The sequence below is a fragment of the Bubalus bubalis genome, chromosome 19, assembly GCF_019923935.1.
Source record: "Bubalus bubalis isolate 160015118507 breed Murrah chromosome 19, NDDB_SH_1, whole genome shotgun sequence".
Taxonomy (NCBI): Eukaryota; Metazoa; Chordata; class Mammalia; order Artiodactyla; family Bovidae; genus Bubalus; species Bubalus bubalis.
In genome coordinates, this window is record NC_059175.1 from 12,425,335 (window position 1) to 12,450,896 (window position 25,562).

The window sequence follows — 25,562 nt, forward strand, 5'->3', positions numbered from 1 at the left end:
AGCAAGAAACCATCAGATAAATTGAGATTGTGGGATAGTCAACAAAACAGTTGTCCTATATTCCTGATAAATGTCAATGTTATGAAAAGATGAAAGAAAAAACTAAACTGTTCTAAAGGAGACTAAAGAGACATGGCAACTAAATGAAACATGTAATTTTAAACTAGATTATGGAGTTTAAAAATGCAACTCTAAAGAACTTTGGGGGGGATAATTGGAGAAATTTGAGATGGACTGCATATCAGATATTACTATAATCAGGTTCAACTTGGGAGTATTATAATGATGTAATGATGTTATGGTTATGAAGGAGAAAGCACGTGTCCTCAGGAGATAAATGTTGGAGTATTTTGGGGTGAAATGTCTGAATGTTTGCAAATTACTCTGAAATGGTTCAATGAACAAACAAACAAAAACAGTCATTTAATATTTATACGGGCTAAAAAGGAAGAAGGCAGGAAGATAAAGCAAATGTGGAAAGTGTTAATCAGTGAATCAAGGTGAACATGGGTGTTGACTGTACTATTCTTTCAAATTTTTTTGTAGATTTGGAGTTTTTTTGTTTTTTGTTTTTTTTTAAGTGAAAGGGTAGGTGAGAGTATTTCAGGAACAGGAGACAAAAAGGTTGTGACACAAACATTCTTGGAGTGGTCAAGAAAAATCAGAATCCAATGCGACCAGAAGGAAAGGAGTGAGAGACAGCAGGAACGGGTCATGGAACATGGGAGGGCAGCCACGGGCAGGCTCTGAGCAGCGGAAGGGCAGACACAGCAAAGACCACTTTGAGCTCTGGACCAAGAATGAGCACAGGAGGGCAGATGGTGAACGGAAGTGAGGATGGGTGGGTGGGGGATTGGGGAGGGGAGATAAGTTAGGAGGCTGCTTAGAAATCAGGGATATGACTTCTGACTCTGAACTTTAGAGCCAAGCTGATATTTTACATGAAGAGGAGAAGAAAAACAATTCCAGTACCACTGCAGGAAAATGAATGTTCTCTCACTTTGGAGTATCCCCATACTGTTTTATTAAATGGATCCAGTAAGAGTTCACCTGAGCATACTGTCATGGAAATAGTAGTAGAAAAGCATACGAGTCCATGAAATTTATCTTATTTCCTCTTCACCTAAGATCATGAGTACAGCTGTCCCATTTTCATAATATCTCATCATCGGCATGTTCCATTAGCATATGCAACATCCTTGATAACAAAGGTCGGGTTTTGCAGATCATTTTGAATGCTGGGTTTCCAAGAACAATACGAAGCTAATAATAATAATAAAACAGAATGCTCAGGTTGGAACTCTTCACAAATGGCATCTAATTAATTCTTATAACACCTCCAAGAGGTATTATTATCCCCATGTTACTGCTGGAGAAACTTGATAATTTTTTGTCTTAAATTCTGCATTTGTATCACTCCTCTTGCTCAGACACCTCTGAGCTTCACATTTTCATTGCCATCTTTTACTTTCAAAGAATATCACAACTTAATTCTCTTTTCAATAGGGTGGGTGTTAATGGCTGTGGCCACATTTTAAGTGTAGGAAATAAGTTTTTTAAGTGATGTGAGATTTTTTTTCCTAGTCTCAAAGCGATGCAGTAACAAAATGGAATATACGGTAGAACCCCATGGCACCCTACCCCACATACACACAGCAAAGTATTTTTTTTCATTTGCTCCAAGATGATCTAATAACTGAGAGATAACTGCTAAACGTTACATCGAATAATTTTAAGATATTCCAGAACCAAAAATCAAAATTTGGTTACGTGAAGTCACAATATTTGGTACAGAAAAACTATGTAACAATAAATACTCCTGATTGATGAAAGCCAAATGAGTCTCTCAGACTGGGTGGTGCAAAGGAAGTTTCCAGGCTCCTTGCACTTTAGGTGGAGCTCCTACTTCAGGCCTGAAGAGGCAGGTCTTCTAATAGGGCTCAAAAAGTGTGAGACCATCACAGCAATGTGGAGACACTCTCAGCCCAGGGCTGCAGCAAGCCGGCCCTGGCCGAGGAAACGGGGTACAGACTTCTGAGGATAGAGCAGTGGCAGCTATTAGTGCCCCGGGGGCCTATGGCCTGATTTCCAAATGAAAGCAATTTAACCTTCATTGTGTCACTTGGGCTCTGTCTAAAATAAAACTTTTTTGAAAAGAGAAATATAGGGCACCACAATTCAAAACACGTCCCCCAGCCCCACAACCACACTCTCAACAGAGGACTAAAAAATTCACTTGTATGGTGACCCAAAACACCAGGGAAGCCCACGTTAGTTGCCCAGTCTTGTCTGACTCTTTGCAACCCTACAGACTTTAGGCCAGCCAGGCTCCTCTATCCATGGCATTCTCCAGGCAAGAATACTGGAGTGGGTAGCCATTCCCTTTTCCAGGGGATCTTCCCCACCCAGGGATCAAACCCAGGTCTCCTGCATCACAGGCAGATTTTTTTTTTTTTTTTTTAACCATCTGAGCCACCAGGGAAGCCCTGAGGTTCAGACAGAGTAACAAAATCACCTCTCTGTAAACATCATATTCTATTCGGAATGCAAAACTTGAAATGACTAGGAACTGAAGTGTGTTCAAGTGTAGACACTTTGACTTTATGCCACAGAATAAGAGTGAGGGCTCTTCCACCAGAGGCCTGAATTTTAACGGGATCAAGCCACTTTCCAGACATTGTGGGTGTAATTTACTATTCAATCTTGGGGGGTGTGAAAGTGAAAGGGGGGCCCTTTTACTAATGACAATGGGACAGCAGGCATCAACCGAACGGCACCTAGGCAGACCAAGATGTGTGGTCACTACAGATAAGTTTGTTTCTCTGAGTCTCAGTTTTCACTTCTGTCAAACTGTCTTCCTGGCCTCACAGGCCTGCTGTGAGGACTACAGGAGTTAATAGGGGAGCACTAAGAATAGCCCCGGGCAGGTAGCAAGCTCTCAGTGAAACTAAGCCACCCCACATGCAGATATCTAAGTGATTTGGGCCTCCTGCTCAAAGCAGTAAGCCAAAGAGAAAAGTTAGCATGAAAAAGTGAATGCATAACAAAAAAGGAGAATCATTATGTCAGAGACCAAGGCCCCTGAACGGCTCTCAGGGCCTGGCCACAGGGGCACCTAGGCCTGCAGGAGCAAAGGCTTTGAGAGGATAACATGTTCCTGGGACCCAGAGGGATGTGAAAGCTCTGTTTGCCATCTGACCTCCTAAAACCTCACTCCCCAGGCCTGGTAACTGCAATAAGTTTACTCCATCCCCCTTCTCCATTGCGGTCTACTCTCTGCCCCCTTCCCACCCCTCACTGGACCACCACACACAGCCTCTCATTCCCCCTTCTTACAGGACACAGAAGCTGCCAGCTGCCAGCACCTGCAGAAACCACAGTAGCCGAGTGAAGCACTAACTGGCCTGTCCATGCCTCCCCTGCCGCCACTGACACCTGAGACCCCAACCTTCCGATGTCTGCCCAGACCGCACCTACAGGGCCCGCCAAGTGTTCAGTCATGCTCGTCTCCGCTTCGCAGAGCCATTCCGTAAGTGCCGGTACTAAACAGACCTGAGCCTACACAGCAATTCAGAAATAAAACTCGGGATGCATAAGGCAGTTCGTTAAACCATCACATTCACAAAAGCACTGGAACTGGTGTCTGCAGACTATGAAAAAATTGCCATCTGGTACCAGCTTCTTCAGATTTTTTTTTTCAATATTCTTCACAAAGTGAAGTGGCGGGGGGTGGGGGGGGCAGACATAGAAGAAACAATGGAAAAGACAAATGGTCCTACTCATCCTACAAACTCAGTGAAACTAAATGGGTTTATCAGTCAGGTGACTTCCCCACACTTACAGGTGTCCCTTGAAAAGGAGACACAAATAAGTTCGTTTGTATCCTATTTTAGATTCTACAAATTAGCGATATCATATGATATTTGTCTTTCTCTGTCTCATTTATTTCACTTGGTATGAAAATCTCTAGGTCTATCCATGTTGCTGCAAATGGTATTGATTCATTCTTTTTACAGCTGAGTAATATTCTATTCCATATATGTACCACATCTTCTTTATCCATTCATCTATTGATGGACACTTAGGTTGCTTCCATACATTGGCTATTGTAAATAGTGCTGCTTCTGAACACTGGGGCGCATGTATCTTTTCACATTATGTTTTTCTCCTGATATATGTCCAGGAGTGGGATTGCTAGATCATATGGTAGTTCTATTTTTAATTTTTTTTAAGAACCTCCATACTGTTCTCCAGGCTTCTCAGGTGGCGCTAGTGATAAAGAATCTGCCTGTCAATGCAGGAGACACAAGAGACACAGGTTAGATCACTGGGTCGGGAAGATCCTCTGGAGAGGAAATGGTACCCCTCTCCAGTATTCTTGCCAGGAAAATTCCACAGGCAGAAGAGCCTGGTGGGCTACAGTCCATGGAGCTGCAAAGAGTTGGACACGACTGAGTACACACATGCACACACACACTGTTCTCTGTGGCAGCTACACTAATTTATATTTCCACCAACATTGTAGGCAGGTTCCCTTTTCTTCACAGACATAGAAAACAAACAGAGGGAGGCAGGGGACAGGGATAAATTAGAAGTTTGGGATTAAAATATACAGACTACTATATATAAAATGGATAATCAATGAAGACCTACAATATAGCACAGGATATTAAGTATAGCACTATACTCAAATCTTGTAATAACCTATAATGGTAGAGAATGTTAAAAAAAAAAGAATATATATATCTGGAGCATTTTACTATATATCTGAAACTAACACACTGTAAATCAATTATATTTCAATACAAATTTAAAAAGAAGACATATTCACAGCATGCTGCCATGTATTTAGTAAATGCTTATTATGCCTGCCCCTCACCATGGCAACAAGTGGAGTGATGGGGGATTCAGGGAGCTGCGGACACCTAGTCACCTTTCTAGCAGCAGCAGGACAAATGGACAAGCTCTTGGCAAAATTGCATTAGGTGCCCATTGTCCCTGATGCCCTTTTCTGCTAAAGTACTGTCTACTTGGCCTTCCCATGGCCTTTAGGACCATCACAGGTCCTGTTCTTGCTAATAGAAATATATCCCCCTAAATACCTATAAGCTATTATTCTTATTCTTGGGTGAGGTAGGTGAAGACAATGAAAGTCCATGAAGTTCATGATTTATGACTTGCCCGAAGTCTCAAAGCTTGTGCATGGGGAGAGCAGTGGCCAAGATCAGGCACCATGCTGCTAGTCTACTGGGGTCCCAAAATCCGACTCCTCCAGGGCTGGTCAGGTAATGGAAGTGAAGGGAGCCAGCCAGGTGGGGTCTGCTGCACAGTGGGGAACAGGAGCCCCATAGGAAACGGGCAGCAGGGGCCCAGCTCTAGGCTAGACTAGACTCACACCACGAGGAAACACTAACTCACTGGAGGGCTTCTGTTTTTAAAAAGCTGCCCCCAAAGTTCCCAGTTAGAACTCGTTTGCTGCTTCAAAGTTCCTTCAATGACAAAAGCTAATTGATTTTAGGGCTTCCCTGGTGGCTCAGACGATAAAGAATCTGCCTGCAACACGGGAGAATCAGGTTCGATCCCCGGGTCAGGAAGATACCCCGGAGAAGGGCATGGCAACCCACTCTAGTATTCTTGCCTGAAGAATCCCATGGACAGAGGAGCCTGGGCGGCTACAGTCCATGGGGTTGCAAAGAGTCAGACACGACTGAGCGGCTAATACTTTCACACTAACACTCACACAAATTGATTTTATGAAGTACCTGCCCTCTAACAAGTGCTCTTACAGGTGCCAGGGAGATGGCAGGAGCAAATCAGACAGGCCTCCATTCCGCAGAGCTTACATTTAACTCCCTTTCATCAAAGTGACTTAGCTTTTCAGCATGTCATCTGTTGCGACCTCTAGACCACTTTCTCTGCCCCTCTCCATAGCCAGGCACGGTCACTAATAGACTCTGACGTTAACTTTTCTGTAATAAGGCCTTTCTACTCCCTCCTTGAACCTTACTTTATTTATCATTAATACCTGGTCAGTTTTTAAATTTTGAAGGTTATAATTTAATATTTATGGAATCATCAAAATGCACGCCCCACCTCTCAAAGTGTCAGCACCAATTGCAAAGCACACGTAAGAGCAAGAGGAAGACTGTGCCCTGTTGTGAGCACAGGTGAAAACCTCAGGACAGGCTGGATTCCCCGGGAGCAACATTCATCCCATCCATACATATTTATGGAACCTCTACTATATATTAGTAGAGGTGCTATTTTAGGGTCTGCGGATACATCTGTGGTGGGAAAAAAATCCTCGTCCTCATGAAGTTGATGGCACAGTAGCAATAGCTTTCTCTGAAACTAGCACTGAATCCTATCAGCCATGGGGCATGTGTGGCTTCAGTCCCAGCTGAAACAGGGAGTGAGATTTGGGAGAGATGAGAAGAACTGGAATAGCCACTCCATTGCCATCTCCAGCTTAGCTGTGTGTCCGCCACCACCATGAGACTCCAGGAACCAAATGGGGAGGTGAACAGAAGGATGGAAGAAGTAAAATAGGAGGGATGTAGGAAGTGCCACAGATGCCCTAAGGGATGCCCTCCACTCAGAAGTTGGACCATGCAATTAAAATGCAAAACAACATTTTCCTATCGACAGCAATGTGGTCCCTGAGTTATGGTAGCCAGCCTTCAGCTATTTACTAGTCACTATTGAGGGTGAGGCCTACCAGGTGCCATGAGAGATCCTGCAAATGTAAAATGAGGAAATCCTGAAATCTTGCTATCTAACAATCACCGTCCAGATTATGAGCTGGCCTAGGTCACATTCACATTACTCATGAGGCACTGGTGTTCTCATTACATCAACTGCTACTAAATTAAGGTAAGTGTGCTAAGTCTTGGGGATTGCAGAAATTCTGAGCAGCTATAGTTGTCCCAGAAGGGGGAAAGTGAAGGCATATATAAATTCCACTTAGGATTTTTTAAATGTTTTCTATCACATTGGTATAGATAAACAGATATCTGGGCCATTTTTTTTTTAAAGCTTGTGGACAAATTGTGTCATTTGCCCATCTCCCTCCAGCCCTGTTGGGGGTTTCAGCATTAGCTGAAGACAATAAGAGCATCAGCATTTCAAGATGAAAGGGCCTTTGGGAATACCATGCTTGAATTCTCTGTTCTACATCTTTCCAATTAAGTGGCCTTCTGGGAGATTTCCAGCAGCATGAAACTGATAGTCTGATGAGAGGATCCATTCTACACTGTGAGGCTTTCTTGGAAAATTCTTCCCCGCATAGGGAGCCAAAGTGTGCCATGCTATAGCCTCCTGCAGCAGCACAAGGTTACATCCTCAAGACATACTCAGCTAAACTTACATTTTGGTTAGCAGCTCAGCTGCCCCAGAAGCTGTGCTTCTCTCATTTTCAGGCAACTTTCAGGAAGCCCATGGAGACTAACGCTGACTCCCGTCCCAACGTAGCCTGCCTCCGGGGCTTCACCATGAAAGGAATAGCATCTTCCACCGCAGCACTGAGAAACTGTGTGTGTCAGCACCTCCAAAGGGCACAGAAACAGACAATGCTCACCACCACCGCTCTCCCTGGAACTTCAACGCCCACTCATTGAAAAGGAACAAAGAAGAAATCTGATCCATCACAATCAGCGGAAGAAAAAACAATTCTATGCACAGATACAATAAATGCTTTTCTGTGGTAACAGCATGAATCTATTTGGAATCTCAGGGATTCCAAAATCTCAGTTCAGCTCAGTCACTCTGTCATGTCCAATTCTTTGTGACCCCATGGACGGCAGCATGACAGGCCAACTCCCGGAGCTTGCTCAAACTCGTGTCCATCGAATTGGTGATGCCATCCAACCATCTCATCCTCTGTCCTCCCCTTCTCCTCCTGCCTTCAATCTTTCCCAGCATCAGGGTCTTTTCCAATGAGTCAGTTCTTCACATCAGGTGGCCAAAGTATTGGAGCTTCAGCTTTAGCATCAGTCCCTCCAACAAATATTCAGGACTGATTTCCTTTAGGATGGACTGATTGGATCTCCTTGCAGTCCAAGGGACTCTCAAGAATCTTCTCCAACACCACAGTTCAAAAGCATCAATTCTTCGGCGCTCAGCTTTCTTTATGGTCCAACTCTCACATCCATACATGACGACTGGAAAGATCACAGCTTTGACTAGACAGACTCTGATTTACATTAGACCATAATCTGGGGGCACATTATTAGAGACAGCCAACTCCAAGCAATCAACCAGAAATCTCTACTTAGAGATGACTCAGTGTGTTCAGGACCAAACTCAATCATGACTAATTTTCCTCCCTCTCCAACTCTGCTCTCTTGGTTTCTGCTCAATTAATGCTAAAAATCTCCGTGTAAATTCATTCAAAACTATCTATTGAACACTTACTGTGGTGTTTCTTTCATCACCTTCTGTGGCAAAGACTGCTATTTCCCAAACTCACTTCCTCTGTTTCCTGGATGCAAGGAAGCTGTATTTTTCCAGTCATCCTTGTTATTAGGCATAATAGAACTCCAAATTCTAAGCATGGAATGGGAGTGAGAGTAATGCCTGCCACTCTCAGGTCCAGCATCGCACCATCTCCTGTGATCTTTTTGTTTTCCACCACCTGGAATGATACCCAGGGCAACTCTAAAGCCCATGTGTTGAGGAACCCTCTGGGTTACTAAATGACTATGTAGAGTGGATCCTCTCCACATTCTTGGTCTGTGAGTGAAAAATACAATTCCATTTTATCTAAACCAATTGTCTGGTGGTTTATTTGTGAGCAGTACCGTAACCAATACACCTTCTACTTCCAGTTCCCTCACTCATTCTTTAATAAACATTTTGCAAATGCTTACTACATTCCATGAATTGAGCAAGGCACTGGGGAAATAAAAATCACTAGAGGAGGTCACAAAGTCCACATGAACGGGATGATTAAAACCCACATAAGTGAGCCCATGGCAATGCGTATGTCTTAAGTTAGTCACAGTGGAAAGATCTGAGACTTCATTTTGAATCCAAGGCTAGTTAAGCCACTTAAATATCTAAATGTGTTAGCATCTTCATCTGTAAACAGAAGCAATATTCCTTCCTGCCTAGTGTCAGGTGGATTAAATTGAAAGAGATAGAAAGCATTCTGTCAACTATCAAGTACTCTGCAAATTTTAATTTAATTGGCTGCAATTGTCCTTATGCAGGACCTGTTATCATACCAGCACCTTCGCTGGAGCTTCTAACTAAAGTCCTATCTATTCTTAAAGAATAGATTGGTAAACAGATTGGGAGATTGGTAAAGGTAAATTTTCTCAGTCATTTTTTTATTCAGAAAAAATCTTATAATACCCTGAAATGCTTGCAAAATGAAAGTCAAACATTTCAGCTGAGTATTTAGGACCTTACATAGCATAGTTCCAAATTAATGTTTAAATCCAAATCAATCTCTGTACAAGTCCATGCTTTTTTCCTACTTCATCCACCCTATCTTCTTGCCATAAACCCATTTCTTCAATGTGCCACACTCTCTTACCTCCTTGCTGTTTTATTCTTTGTTTATTTTGACCTTCACTGCTAACTCTCCTCATTAAAACCCCCCAGTTTTTCATGGTCCAGCTCAAATATCACCAGTTCCAAAGACATCTCTACGTCTCCTTCCAAAATCAGTTTTCAGAACCTCATCCTCCTCTGCACTACCAGTGTTTTATTCGTCATTTCTCTCCTCCACTATTGATAGCAACTTTATTTCAAGTAGCCTATTGTTTTTAGGAAGGAAAAGGACATGTGGGTATTTAATAAAGGCATGCTACATTGAGGGAAAAAAAGTTCAGAAGACAGTCCAGTTAACTTGTGGTTGGATCATCAAAATAGACAAATTACAAGAGCAATGGAATTCTTTGGATTGTGAGAAAATCATTCCTATACTTTAGGACCTATTATGTTCAGGGGATACTTTATAAAAGTTATTACATGAAACTTTCATATTGAAAGTCACTTTGACAATAATAAATATAATCGCATCAGCAGAAGAGTAGAACCAAAGTTCAAAGTCTTTCACTCATTTCTGCAGTCAATTCTTCAAATTTTGGTTCAGTCTTATTGTAGAAAAATGAGAGAAACACATTAAATTGTTCCACTGATGGGTCTTCCCTGGTGGCTCAGAAGGTAAAGAATCTGCCCACAATGCAGGAGACCTGGGTTTGATTCCTGGGTCAGGAAGATCCCTTGGAGAAGGGAATGGCTACCCCCTCCAGTATTCTTGCCTGGAGAATCCCATGGAGGAGCCTGGCACACTATAGTCCATGGGGTCACAAAGAGTAGTATTTTTAAGGAACTGGCCACACATGGCAAATTTTTCATTCATTTGCATATAAGAAATAAAAAGCATCCATTAATAGAAAATAATTTGAGTCACTCTTTGCATCAACTGAGAGTGTGCTTCTACCTTCTACTTTAGGATTAAAAAAAATGGGTGGCGGGGGGGACTTCTCTGGTGATCCAGTGGTTAAGACTTCATGATCCCAATACAGCAGGCACAGGTTCAATACTCGGTCAGGGAACTAAGATCCCACATGCGGCATGGAAAGAAAATTATATATATACTTTTTAAAAAATGGGTAAGGGGAAGTTGGGTTGTGATTAGATCCAGCGAGACGAATTCTATTCACAGACACTGAATTCACGGAAATCCTAATAGATTGTATGCACTATACATACAATGCTAACAACATTTTCTATTATGTACTCTGGTGATAAGCTGGGCTAAAATGCAAGTAGAGTTCCTTGAAGATGTTTCTCTCCAGAGAAGAGAAGAATGAATTTATATCAGCCTATGAGTGAGAGGGTGGGGGTATATACGTGAGGATTCTAAAAATTCAAAAATACTAATGGTTTTAGACAAGTCAAGTACTTTGTCCTGGAAATAACATGACATAAAATAATGTATAGCATACATAAAATAATTTCTATGTGAATTAGAAAATGTTTCCTAGAAACTGTAATAAATAGTGTTATTATAAAAGATGAATCAAAATTCATGACTTTCAGTGCAGACCATTTCCTAAGGAAAGCCACATGTAACATACACACAGGAGTCAAACTACTTATCTCTGGACACTAAGTGAAACATGAGTAAGATACGCTCAGTGGAATAAGCAAGGTACATTTTCTCAGTGCTTCTGTAAAGTCATCAGGTAAACAACTCAACCAGTTTCCTCATTTCATATGTTAACATGAAGACAATAGTTAAGGGGAAAAAAAAACTTTATTGCATATTGTGGTCCACAGTGTTCAGATACTCATGGTGGGATACGGGGGATGGGAAGGCAAGACAAAGCAGCCCCGGGGAGGCACTGGAGCGCGCTTACCTCCAGAAGTGAAATGCGAAGAGAGGACTACAGGGACTGCCTGGGCTGGATGGGGTTGGACTCAGGCTCCTTGGAGTGAGACTGAAAGTTAAAATAATGTCATTCCAAGTGGGAGAAATGATGGCAGTAAAAATAGCATAGCTCAGTGAAGGGACTTTTGTTCCCTTTAGGCCAGAATCATCACGGCATGCCTATCAGTACCACTAGGTAACCATCTAATCACGTGCCCCTTCTCAGCTATAAAGCAGAGAACAAGCACAATGGTGCCTGCTGAAATTTACATTCTCAAGACTGCTGCTGCCATTTTTATTTATGCCTTTTGTTACAGAGCAACTTGGCAGATATGTTCGACGTGTGATTTTTTGCAAAGAAAAGTCGGTGATTTTTTTTATATTGCATGTATTCTATTTCCAAGTAAGAATTAATGGTAAGTCTGTATCAAAACCATCGAGAAGTAGTCACCAGAATAGAGATGAAAATTCAGGTTAAATATTGCCATTTTTAAAAAAACAAAGTTAACAAATATTTCCATATAGGAAGTTATATTTTTAAGCACGTTTTAATGAAAAATACTCAGCAATATGTTGTCTAAGTCTCATAGTAAAAAGTGTTCTTATGCTTATGTCCATAATAAGGAACTTCAAAATTTATCATATATGGTTATAAAGTATTTTATTCTCCAAGAGGTTTTCTTTTTTCCCTTCAAATTCATCTATCAATGGACCATTGTAACTCCTACTCCCATCAACCCATCCAAGCCCTCAAGCACACTCAGCAGCCAATTCTCAAATATTCAGCATGGGGGCCCAAGCTTAGAGTCCCTTTACCTTTTTTTTCTTTTAGCCTCATGGCTCTTCTCTTTTAGAGAGGAAAGGGAACAAATTAGTCAACTCATTTACTTGCAACAATTCTGCCAAGAGATCTATCAAGATATGAAGTAAATACTAGTTGATTTCCAATTACTTTCACATGGCAAAATCAAAATAAGAATTAGCTGAGTATTCTAGTACCGACTCTTAAGCTGAAGTGAGCCCTGAAAACTCCTGCTACATTACAATGAGTTTCTTCAAGAACATTCTTCTGCCTGTCCTTTGGTCCATGACTCTACACTGTACATGTTCTTACCTTAGGCAAAGAGTTTTTGGAACTGAACTGCACACTGGCTAATTCAAGCTGGCTGTGCTGTTCACTGAACAGAGACGAGGCAGCCGTGGCTAACATCAGATTCAACCTTACCAAATTCTTAATGCCATCCTAGCTTCCCATTATGTGGGTAATTGAGACTTGGCTGTATTTAATTCAAACCAAAATGTGAGTCGTTGCTCACAATGCTCCAATTTGTTTAATAAAATGTTTCAAAGGAGGAACATTTTATATCTTCTAAAACCATGCTTGGGCTTGGTGCCAGTACTCAGTAGACTAAGGAACTGATTTCCTTATACATTCAGAGCACATTCAGAGTCTGCTGCTCTTCAACATACTGTACTCTAACTTAGCAGCTCACTGGAAAGCCCTCCTGAGTGCCCACTGATAGAGCCGTCATCTAGTCTAAGCACAGCCTTATCTTTTTCTTCTGGTCCTAAAATAGGCATGAAAAAACAACGGAGCCACTCTGCCTCCACGCAGAGACATGTTATCATATGTGCTATAAAGTGTCTATGAACCTAATTCTACACTAAAATTGGGAAAAAAAAAAAAGGAATGAAAAAATAACACTCAATTTCTCAGAAATCAGAAAGCCATGCATAGGCTCTCTAAATATGAGAAATTTCTGAATAAATTAGTAACCATTAATTTCTGAAATATTAATATATTTGCTGTCTCAGTTCAGGATTTCGATTTCTGAAACAGGAATCAGAAACACTTCATGTTATTGATAAATCAGATGGGAAAATTCTGAATTGCCTCTACGGTGTGTAAAATATGCAACTGTAAGAGTCCATGCTGCAGGATCTATGGAATAAACTTTCCTGAAGAAAAACAGAAATGTCTCATGAGAGAACATTCAAAAGCTGTCCTGCACAGTTTGTCTGTTATAAGGTCCCCAAATAAATAAAATTATATACATTAAATGTGCCCTTAATAAAATCAGTGATAGGACTTTTCATTATAACCATTCTCTGCAGTGGTAAGAAACTGAATTTACTCAAAGACTGCAGAACTAGCTTTCTCCATGAACGAATATGAAATCAGCTACGTCTACCTAAGAGTAGTTTTACCTTTCAAGGTAAACAAAATGTTCAAAGTGAATTTCTATTGTCATTGTCAATGACATTGAAGAGTGATCCTCTATTCTACTGCCTCAATCTCCTCAGGTACAAAATAAGCTATTTCAGATCCACAGTGTCACATACCAGGGTAGAGGCTAGACTGAAGGGTTAAGGCCCCGGGACCAAAACAAAATGCAGGGACCCCCTGTGTTGAGCTGACCTGTGTGTTATCATCAGCACTGGCAATGTCCTAAAATTGGTGGCACAGCTCAGCCTTTCAAATTATAGATGGAACAGTAGGTACAGCTGAGTTTGTACTTTAGAAAGTAACTTTGAAGTATCTCCTGTTAATGTGGATGAGATATCAAAAATGAAAGAAAGAAAAACTGTAATGTGAAACGATACATGCCAAGGCCAAAAGGGATACCAAGGAAGTGGCACAACCAGAACGAAAGGTGACAGCGAAGTCGGGGGTTAAAACTAAGTTCCTGGGCCTGGAACACAGAGCCACAGGCATCTGAGCTGTGCAGTGCCAGAACGCTAGAGAGAGGAGGATTAAGTAGAAAAACGTGTGGATGCCACTAAACTATTCCACACAGATGAGGGGGGCTGAATGCCAGGGTGGAGATGGGGACAAATCAGTAGCATTGGGCAGATACTCTTTGTATCTCTGTTGTATAAAAAGCCATGTCTAGCAAGAAGGTTGTAGGAGCCCTCTAAGTTTTCTAAGTGAGCACTTGTTAGTTAAAAAATCAGTGTGTAATTTTAGAGCAAGAACTGATGGAGAAAGTACTCAAATCGCTTCAGAAATGTCATGTTTTCATTCATTTATCAACCGAGGAAACAGTTCCCCTTGTGTGACGCATTTCCAGGGTTTAAGGGGAAGAGTGACTCCTCAGAACTAGGGACAGGTCTCCCCTGCAGTCTCCTCCTGGAAGGAGTCCAGCATCAATGAGGTGATCAAGGTTGTGCAGATTTCAATGAAAATGCAATTTTATATCTGTATGGCAAGTGAGACAACATATTTATATTTTTCTAGCAGAAATCTATTGTGCTGTTTATTAAGTGTGCCAGCACAGACTAACTCACAGCTTCTGCATCTTTGACAAACAGATTTAAAATAAAAATTTGCTGACACTTCCTGCATCACAGATGTTTAACTTCTGCGCCACAAATTAGATATGGGCATTCTACGTGGCTGCACCAAATCAGAAGGCAAGTCAGATGTGTTAATGGGTTTAAAAAAAAAAGGTAAGCAAACACAGAGCTCAACTAGGTAAACACACCGCATGAGGTGGCTGGAGACTCTGCAGAGGATGCAAAATGTACTACAGTTCATTAATATTCTGCTGCACAGATAAAGCATGGATCACATCTAATGAGTGTGACAAATAACCCTTCTCTTGCACTCTTATCCATTGTAATGTCTTCTGTTATCCAAGCCAGACAGAGGCCCTTCTTTAGAACAAGGCAGCATGGGGATAAACAAACAGTAAGAGAGAAGGGGAAAAAAAAAAAAAAAAAAAGACACACCACGGCCTGCTGATACATTCTTTCACAATGAGCTGTTAAGATGTTTCCAGCACTGAGGTTTAGTAACTTTAAATATGCAGCAGCGCTTTTCCTCTGACTGCAATGCAAAATGCTGGGTCGGGGCTTCCACATAGGCTGAAATTAAATGCCATACATTTAAGACAGGTTCCTTCCAGCTCACACTGCAGTGCTCTGAGGCTGTCAGTACAAACAAATGCTAAAGAGCTATTGGTTGCAGGAAAGCGAGTGCCATGCAGAAAGCATTAAAATATTAAAGAGAGACAATACTTACTCCAAGGTCAGCCCCGGAATCTGTAGCCTTTCCCGCTGGGCTTTCATGGTTGTTATATGTTACCACACTCTATTGTAACCATGACACACATTCTCTGCCAGCGTCCCGGCGATGACAGAGAGCCGAAATGAACCTCTAGAAAGGGCTGGACTAACCTTCTCTCGAGGGGGAGGGGGATCCTGCAAGTTTCGGTCCTTCCACCTCCAGCGGTAATCAAGAGATGTCAGCCGCTTTCCTCAGGTTAACGACAGTGCACACCGCACTGATTTCGTTAAAGGAATGAGGCTTTGGGCTCTGCATATCAAGTAATTGGTTTCTGATTTTTTTTTTTTTTTCAAAGAAAGTCGCTCCTCTCACAGACCCAGTTTTCACCTCAGTGAAATGAAAAGTCCTCTTCACCATGCAGACTGGAAAAAATAATAACAAAGCAACAGCATCATACTTATAAAAGAGTTTATTTCAGCAAACCTCAACTATTCCCTGCCTCCTGGGGATGCTCCTGAATAGAATTTGGCCACCCGCAGGAAGTTCTGCTTATTTTTTCCCTGGTGGAGTTAACAAAATCAGTCATGTTCCACAAGAAAGACACGGGGGACGGTTGCCCAATGAAAATAATTAGATTTTTTTTCTATATATGGCAATCATCAGAAAGAGGAATAAACTAACTGCCTTAATTTGGGGGAAGTTGAACTCTGCTGTGAGGCAAAGACTTGTGTGAACAGGCAAAACCCTACAATTGGGAAAATACCAACTGGAGACACAAGAGATTGGAGCCTGTATTTTCATTTTGGAAAACTGATTTTTAAGAACAGCGCAGTGCTAAGCACATTAACAAGAGCGATCAAATACGAATAAGGAAGGAAACAGAGAACATATATTCTGGAAGCCGGAAAGTTTCATCCTGTATTTATTCAAGGAGCACAATTTCTCACAGTATTCATAACTGGGGACGAAGTGTGCCTCCATTGCTGTGCATGAAGAATGTATCTCACTCACTTCCTCTAGTGCAAAATTTAAAATGATTTACAAATTGGCAACCATTGGTTTGTTGAGAAGAAATACTAGGATAAACCAGGATTTTACTTTAGCAAGTCATGGCTGTTTCACCACAGCAACTGTGTTCAAGTGGTTACATTTTAAAGGCCATGAAGTCAAACTCCATCTTTTAACAGATGAGGAAGCTGAGGGCTCACAGTTGGTGGTAGAACCGGGATTAGATTCAGGTGTGTTTATTCCTGTCCCAGGGGCCTTCAGAATAGGGATGTCCTGTGCAGCTGTTCAGGTTGCGCCCTGCACAAGGGTGCTGGGCAGGAAGGGAAGTCAAGGCTGAAATCCAGCCTGCTTCTCACTTTGCCAAGCCCGCACTCAGGCTCTGGGCTGCTTCCACCTCTTTTGTCCCCTCACTTCTACAACGTTACGCTCGGCTATGCACCATCTAGAGGACCATCTGTTTACAAGCCTACTAAGGTGCACGTGGACGAGAGGAAGTCCACATGCTCTTCCCTGGACCTCCACATCCTAATCTGCCAACTTGCTCTGGGCATTTGTTAATATTACCTCTGCTTCTTTGTGAGCTCACAGAACTCATCAATCCTCTGCCCTGTTATAGGCAACATATCCACACAGAGAATACTCACTGGTTAGCACTGCAAGGAGGCACCTAAAAGTGTAAACTAATAACCATAAGTAGCATTTTGCATAAAACAACAAGAAATAATGAAAATACAATGGAATACAAAAGAGGAAGGATCAACTTTGGTCCCCATTCTACCCCCAGGATACTTTTTTGCAATGTAAAATATCCAGAATCTCACCATTCTTTCCACCCAAAACACCTTGATTCAAGACATTCTTGTGTCCTGACTAGGTCACTGTCATTTCCTTCTCACTGAATTCTCTACTTTCTCCCTGCCACCCTCCTACACTTTGTTGGCCACACAGACTCCAAGATGCTCATTTTCAGAATGTATCATTCCTCTGCTCAAACTTCTTCACTAGTTTCCTTCTTATTCCAAGTAAAAGCCAAAAACCTGGCAAATTTGGCCAAAAAATGGGACAACTGAGCATCAATAGGAGTGACAATAGCAATATGTTAAAATGTATCCAAAGGTTGAAACCATGAGCTCCAGGAGATAGAAGAAGAAGGAAAAAAGGAAGGAAGCCAGCCCGTCAGCCAGGGTCATCTTTGGAAGATGTTAGAAAACTATCCCATTAATTTTAAAAACTGGTAAAGGGGAAACATTGAGCACTTATCCTGCTTTCCCTATGAACAGAACCTCATAGATGCAAAATGATTCTCTTCATAGACATATTCCAAGTGGTAAATATGGAATGAATGACAACATGAGATTACTGCCATTTTTCAAACCCCAACAAATCAACAGATCTAGGTCATAATCAATGGTAACTGCTGACATCACTAGGAGATAGCCTGATACCATGTGCTGCTTGATATAACGCATCTGAAGTCTTCTCATCAAACAAAGCTACGTCACTCTTGGATACAACCACGCCACTACATCAAAATGCCATTTCACAGGGATCATAGTGACAAGGGAACATATTAATACCATAGAAAGATGAGCATAAGCTACACTGTGAAAGCCAGAACAAATGATCTGATCCCTTAAACATTTTCAAAGCAATAGTGAAAAAAAAAAAAAAGATGGAAAAAGAATCTCAACCTTAAAAAAGACTTGAGAAATACTGACTAATTGCAACACATAAACATTTTGGGATTCTAATATCAAACATATAATCAAACATTTAGAAAACAATTACTGTAATAGACTCTCCTCACACCAAAATATGTGCACACATACTGGGTATTTGTTAATACTAATAATTTATCTTTAAATATAATATTGGAATCAATCATTTTTAATTTCTCACCTTCTAGAGATATACCCCCAAATATTCACAGATAAAATGTCTAGGTTTTGCTTCAGGTTAACCTAGAGAGAGAAAGATATATGAGAGAAAAGTAGGAACTTCCCTGGTGGTCTAATGGTTAAGAACCCGCCTTCTAAGACAGAGGACATGGGTTCAGTTCCTGGTCAGAAAACTAAGATCCTACATGCTATGGGGCAACTAAGCCCGCATGCTACAACCAAGAACTGACACAGTCAGATAAATAGAGGAAAAAAAAAAATTTTTTTTTTTTAAGAAGAAGAAGAAAAGCAAAAAGAAAAGTGGCCCTGAGTAAATATTTATTAGGCCTGGGTGATAGGTAGATAGGGGGTTCATTATACTGTTCTGTTTAGCACATGCCTGAAATTTTCTGTAACAAAAATTGAAGAAGAGTTTGTACAAGGACTGCAATGATCCATGTGACATGTACAGGTCCATCTCCCTGGCCTCCTCTCCTACAACTCCCATGCTCATTCCTGGCTGTTCTTCACATATACCAGGAACACTCCTACCCCAGAGCCTTTGCACTAACTATTTCCACTCCCTGAACTCTTTCCTCTGAGATGTCCAGATATCCTGCCTATTTGGAACGAGAAGCCTTCCCCACACCTAGTGCTTCCTTATCATCCTGATGTCTTTTTCTCCTCTACTTATCATCATTAGATGTTATTGGTACTTATTGACTGATTGTCTGCCTTTCCCTATGCAGGGAGGCGCCAAGAAGGTGAGTAGGTCGTGCGTATCTCCAGTGCCAAGAATAGCTCACATAGGTTTCCAATACCTATCTCCTGAAAGCTGAATAAATGTCCCTCCCTATATAGCTGCAACCACCAACCAAAGAGACTCGGCCTCTTCTTTCTCATAATTATAGATTCCTGCAGCATTAATTGTTGGAACTTACATGTCAGAACCATGACCTCAGAGAGTTGTCTTCAAGAGACTGGAGAACTGGGACATGTTCATTCATCACATGAAGACCCAAAAAGCCCCCACTGACTGCAAGGCACACATCAGAGACCAGGTGCTCACACGCGGGTGTGGAGAAAACCAAGGTCACACGAGCCTAGTGTGCTGCGTTTTGACAGGAGGTGCGTAGGTGGAGAAACTGGTTTAAACTACTTTGGGATCACTGAGAAGACATTCACAGAGGCTGGAGTTAAGCAGCCTTCTCATCTTACGAGAGAAGATCACTGTGCAATCACATTAATGGTGGCAATATGGATTTGGACAAACCCAGTGGCATGGCTTCGGAGAAGGCAAGGGCATCCCACTCCAGTACTTTGCCTGGAAAATCCCATGGACAGAGGAGGCTGGTAGGCTGCAGTCCATGGGGTCGCTAAGAGTTGGACACAACTGAGCAACTTCACTTTCACTTTTCACTTTCATGCATTGGAGAAGGCAATGGCAACCCACTCCAGTGTTCTTGCCTGGAGAATCCCAGGGACGGGGGAGCCTCTTGGGCTGCCGTCTATGGGGTCGCACAGAGTCGGACACGACTGAAGTGACTTAGCAGCAGCAGCAGCAACAGCAGTGGCATGGCTTAAGGCAGGGTTCTTCTATGTATTCTCTAGAGTAATAATTCTCAACCAGGGCCAGCAATGTCTGGAGACATTTTCGGTTGTCATACCTGGGCAGAGATCAGGGATATTGCTGAGCACCCTGCAACACACTAGACGGCCCCCACAACAAAGAACTACCCACCCCAAATCAACAATGCTACTCTAGGAACTCTGCTGTAAAAGCAAGTATCAGTTTTTGCAGGACCCTCAGCCTCATTAACCAGTTTCAAATATTTTGCTTCTGATTTTATTGCACTAAGCTTAGGGGGGAAAAAATAAAAGAGCAGTCTTATTGTTTCATTTCTCAGTCAATATTTCTTCTCTCAGCAATATTACTAACCTAAGTGTATGTAATTCTTCCATTCTGCTTTCAGGGGGAAGGGCATTTTAGAAACAGAATCCTAGAAGTGTCTCTAGATCACAGACCTAATTACCAGGGTCTCCAAGCATACCGGAGTGGTAACCTAGACATCGAAATCTGCAAACAAGACAACCCAAACTACAGGCAAAGGAACCCCATGGTGACACCGAGGCCATGAGTGAAAGGGCAGCACATGCATCCAGCCAGGCACATTGACCTGAGGCACTCAGGCAGACGGGATTTACACAGAAGGGTTTGACTTCTTAGATGAAATTCAAGGTGCAGATCTCCCCAATCCAATATTTGCTCAGTTTTTGTCTCTCTAGACTCAAGTCTTCCACAAGAAAGATAGAAAACCCCAAGGCAAGAGTGAAAATCAGCATCACTCTCCCTGAATGTTCAATTATTTATATATTCTTAAAAGGTGGGCATGGTTGAGGGAAATGTTCAAAAAAGTTTTGTGTGTGTGTCTGATCTCTTCTTTTACAACTCATAATCTGATAATAGTTAGACCACACTATTAACATTTTCACTCTCTCATTAGCTGATATCATTTATAATCACTTTACTGTATATCTGAAACATTGTAAATCAACTACATTTCAATAAAAAATAAACCTTAAAATTTTTTTCAGCAGTCCTTGTTCTAGGTATGAGAGATGTAGGAGTGGATGAGACAGAAAGACCCATCTATGGAGTCCATTTAAGTTGGGGAAACTGAATAAGGATATGACTAAGATCATTTCTGATAAGGACGGGTACTGTGGAGGCGCCTTCACAGGTGACACGATGATCAGTGACTCCGGGAGCAGACACTGCTCTCAGGTTGGGACCAGGAGGACTCGGCGATGTACAAGCTTCATTTGCAGGAAGAAAGGAACGAGCTCATGAGGAGTCAGGAAAAGAGTACCACAGGCAGAGAGAATAGCAGTCGTAAAGTCTCTGAAGCTGGGACAGGCTGGCTCATTTAATGGCGTTTAAAGAAAGCCATGTGCCTGATTGTAGTAACACCATAAACATTCGTTGAGCATTTATATAAAGCATGGCATTGTGTGGGATGTAAGGATGAATCATACACAAGCTTGATTCTTAAGGATTTTATCATTTAGCAAAACAGGATGAAGGATAGAATATAAATTAAAGGAGGAATCAGTTTTATGTTGTATACACCATGGAGATGAAGAACCAACCAGGTTTTAATTTTAGTGATATCTTTAATATGAGTATTGGCTTTTCAAGAAGACCTTTTTGAGAAGTCAATAAATGATTTCACAGCGATTCTCTGTCACTTCATAAACTAGGTATCATGGAACTGCCATGTGTCCATTCCCTGAAGGACATATATCAGGTGCTTCCTGTGGGCAACACATTAAAAAAGTAAGACGGCTAAGATAGGACCCCTCCTAGTGGCACAAGATGAGGAAAGATCAAAGCAGAAGCATCTTCCACTCTTTCTCTCTTCCCTTTCTCGTGCCCTCTCCTGTTCCTCTTCCTTCCCCAAATAAATTGAAACTATTTCTTAATAGAGAAGGCTTATAGCCAACACCTACATAGTTTGCTAAAGATATCTTAAGACATTTAAGGCATCAAATTAACCACCAGTACACCTTTTCTCAAGAAACTACTAGGGGATACGCTCCACCTAAATAATGAAGTAAGCCACTTAAGAGAAATGCGTGAGATCAAGGCAAGCACAGTACATGGAAAGGAGGAGTAGTGAATTACCAGGAGGAAGGTAATGACGATAAATGGGAGTCCCAAGAAAACAGCCATGCAGCAGACCTACAGAGCATACAGACCAGTCTGCAGCAGAAAGATGGCGGTGTCCATCAACAGATGAACAGATAAGCCAGATATGATAGGTGGACGGAATGGAATGCAATTCAGTCTTAAAAGAGAAGGATATTTTGATATATGCTATAATATGGATAAACCTTGAAGATACGATGCTAAGTGACATAAGCCGGTCACAAAAGGACAAAAAAGTTGCATCTCCTGTTAAAGCAAAAATCTCTCTTGGTTTTCTCACACACTTCTCTTTTGGGCTTCCCTGGTAGCTTAGTCGGTAAAGAATCTGCTTGCAGCACAGGAGATGTGGGTTCGATCCCTGGGTCAGGAAGATCCCCTGGAGAAGAAAATGGCAACCCAAACCAGTATTCTTGCCTGGAAAATCCTATGGACAGAGGAGCCTGGCTGGCTACAGCCCATGAGGTCTGATACAACTTACAACTTGTCAACTAAACTACCACCACCACACACTTCTTTAACATACTCCCTCTTTTTCAAAAAGTTATTCATACTCTTCATCATTCCATGCAGGATTTGGGGCAATATATAAGAATATACTACTCACTATTTAGTAAATTACAAATGAAACAAAGTGAAAAAGTATACACACACAAGTAGAAGTACATTAAGTAAGAACCAAAGAAAATAGAAAACAGAAGAGAAGGACAAATTCATGGGAAAATATGAAACCAAATATTCAGAAAATGCAGACTGATAAAGTAAAGGGGCAAATTTGATGGCATTATCTGGAACCAAAATAATTAATTACTCACACAACATTATATAGTTAGTAAGTGACTGAGTTAGGATTCTAAATTGAATTTTTCTGACTCCAACTACTTTGTTCTTTTTTACTAAATACAGTACACTACACTTTTCCAGATCATAAAGTATAAATATTGAGTCACTTGACAAAATAATTCCGGGAACATTTTTCTAGGTAAGATAGTCAACATATTTAATTCACATAAAAAATTGATTTTCAACAGAATTTTGGAAAATATATTGCATAAAATCAGATATTCTCTGGATAGGTAACCCAAAAGGTAAGCTAATAAACTCTACTTTTGGACAGATAAACTCTGTCAAAAATGGTCTGCAAACAAAGATATTAAATGACACAGGGTTTGGGGAAATGAGTCACAAAGTACTTTCTGGAGGTGATAACTGACAAAAGACCTCTTCTGTCTCCACACTCAGCAACGCCATGGTTATCTCCTGTTGGGATAGATTATCAGGGATATGGAGTAGACAGCACTATCCTTACTATTTTCTATTTTTGTGAACTGCTTAATCACTTGTGGCCTGACCCATTAACAGCCACACCAACATCTTTCAAGAGCTCATCTCACATTAGCAGAGTTCCTCATTAGAGAAAGGCCTGCTTTAATAGCTTACCCTAATAGTGTCTGATTTGTAATATTAAAAAAAAATTTCACACTGTGAATTACACAACTGAGGTATTTTCCACAGCTGGAGCTTTGTGAAAACTTTTATAAATAATAGATGTAAAATCTAGAGAGACCTAAAAGAGGTAACATGAAGACTGACAAATCAAAGAAAAATCTTGCTTTTTAAATAAAAGAGGGGGAATGGTAAATTCAAAACCATTTAAAAGAAAGAAGTGAAAATTCAGATGGTGATCAGTAAATTTTAAAGACAATGGGCCATATATAATAGTCAAGCTCTTTCAGGTGAATGTTATCATCTACATTTATGGACACCAGGTTCTGAAGCCTGGGGAAGACAAAGTATAAAGTAGAGACACAAATGTTTGCATTGTCACTGAAGATTTACAGTCTTCTTTAAAAATGCTCCTCTCTCTGAAATTTCTGTTCCCAACATATCTTGCATAATTCCAAGTCAAGCATATCCTTTAGTTATTATGAAATGTTATGATGATCTGACAATGCGTAACAGATGACCCAAATGCATGTGTTGCTCTGCAGTTTGAAGTCATGGTAACAAAAACACCAAAATTACATGTCTCCATCACAGTGCACACAATGGAGACAAGTAGAGCAATGGAAAAATAGATGGCATTTCTTTATATTGTATGTTTGATGGTTATCGTTCCTTTGACAAACATATACTGAATACCTATTATATGTGCAATACTGGAAATAATAAAGAAAATTAGTATTTCATAGTTTTATTATAAAGTGTATACTTGGTTTAAAAATAGAATTTTATGGAAAAGGTTTCTGTTGGCTACATTTTAGGGGAAGAAAGGAATGAAAAAGTAAGGGGAGGGAAGGTAGGACAAGCTGGCTCAAACTTGCTGGCCCTAACAACAGCGGTTATACTGATTTTCATTCTGATATTCCAAGTTCTACTAAATAATGCAATTTAGTAGAAATTAAAGCCTAGAAAGACTAATGTTGGCTTTGTGGTCATAATATCTGCTTGGACTTCAAGCATCTTATTTGAGCAAGAAAGAAAGTGTCTATTTCAATGGGGCAAGCAACATAAAGAGAATTACATGTTGTTAATGTGATATTTTCCATTCTCATTGATGTGTATTTTACAGTTTTTAAAAGAGTATATCCTATCTTATCTCCTTTACAGTCAGTTTTTCTTTCTTTTTTTTTTTTTTTTTAGCTTGTAAGCGCTGTCCCCAGGGACAAATAAGCTGGGCCTGCATGGTATCATGAATCCAAAGAAGAAAACCAAACAGAGAATGCAGGCTGAAACACAAATATCACCTTTTTTAATCTGAAAATCCTTCTCCAATTCCCATTTCTTCCATTGAAAATTATAATCTTTCAATGCAAATATGGCACCTGTTTTAGAAAACTAGGAATTGTTGAAATAAGCATCTTATAAAATCAAAGATTAATGTGTTTTGCAAGAATATATTGCTGAGGTATATACATGAAGATGAATTACCCAAAAACACAAAATATATTCTATAGAAATATGCAGAGAAACATTTCAAACTATTGATTTTCTCTTGAGCAGAACCTGAATTTTTAAATTTGCAATATTTTGGTTGATCATTACTATTATCCTCTAAAGAATTTCTAACTGTACTTTTTATGTTTTTCTTTTAGTCAAATTTTATTTGTTGTTGTTCAGTCGCTAAGTCACATCCAACTCTTTGCAATCCCATGGACTGCAGCACACCAGGCTTCCCTGTCCTTCACTATCTCCCTGAGTTTGCTCAAACTCATGTCCATTGAATCGGTGATGCCATCCAGCCATCTCATTCTCTGTCTTCTGCTTCTCCTCCTGCCCTCAATCTTTCCCAGAATCAGGGTCTTTTCCATCAACTCTTTACCTCAAGGTGGCCAAAATATTGGAGCTTCAGCTTTAGCATCAGTCCTTCCAAAGAATATTCAGGGTTAATTTCCTTTAGGATTGAATGGTTTGATCACCTTGCTGTCCAAAGGACTCTCAAGAGTCTTCTCCCGCACCATAATTCAAAAGCATCAATTCTTTCAGTGCTGAGCCTTCTTTATGGTCCAACATCCATACATGACTACTGGAAAAACAGTAGCTTTGACTATATGAACCTTTATCGGCAAAGTGATGTCT

The 25,562-nt window shown here is 40.8% G+C and overlaps 1 protein-coding gene across 19 annotated transcripts in view; it reads right to left on the reverse strand.

Annotated features, from left to right (window-relative positions):
• MAST4 (microtubule associated serine/threonine kinase family member 4) overlaps positions 1–25,562 on the reverse strand; it is a 614,032-nt gene that overhangs the window by 213,870 nt on the left and 374,600 nt on the right. The window contains exons 1-2 of one of the 19 annotated variants that reach the window (XM_044932675.2): positions 15,408–18,046; positions 11,373–11,453 (exon numbers count right to left, since the gene is read on the reverse strand). The exons of the other annotated variants lie outside the window; for them this stretch is intronic. Of the exons in view, the coding sequence (XP_044788610.1) occupies positions 11,373–11,453; positions 15,408–15,454 (128 nt within the window). The 5' untranslated portion in view covers positions 15,455–18,046. Of the gene's footprint in view, positions 1–11,372; positions 11,454–15,407; positions 18,047–25,562 lie in introns of those variants that run through there. 19 annotated transcript variants of the gene reach the window in all.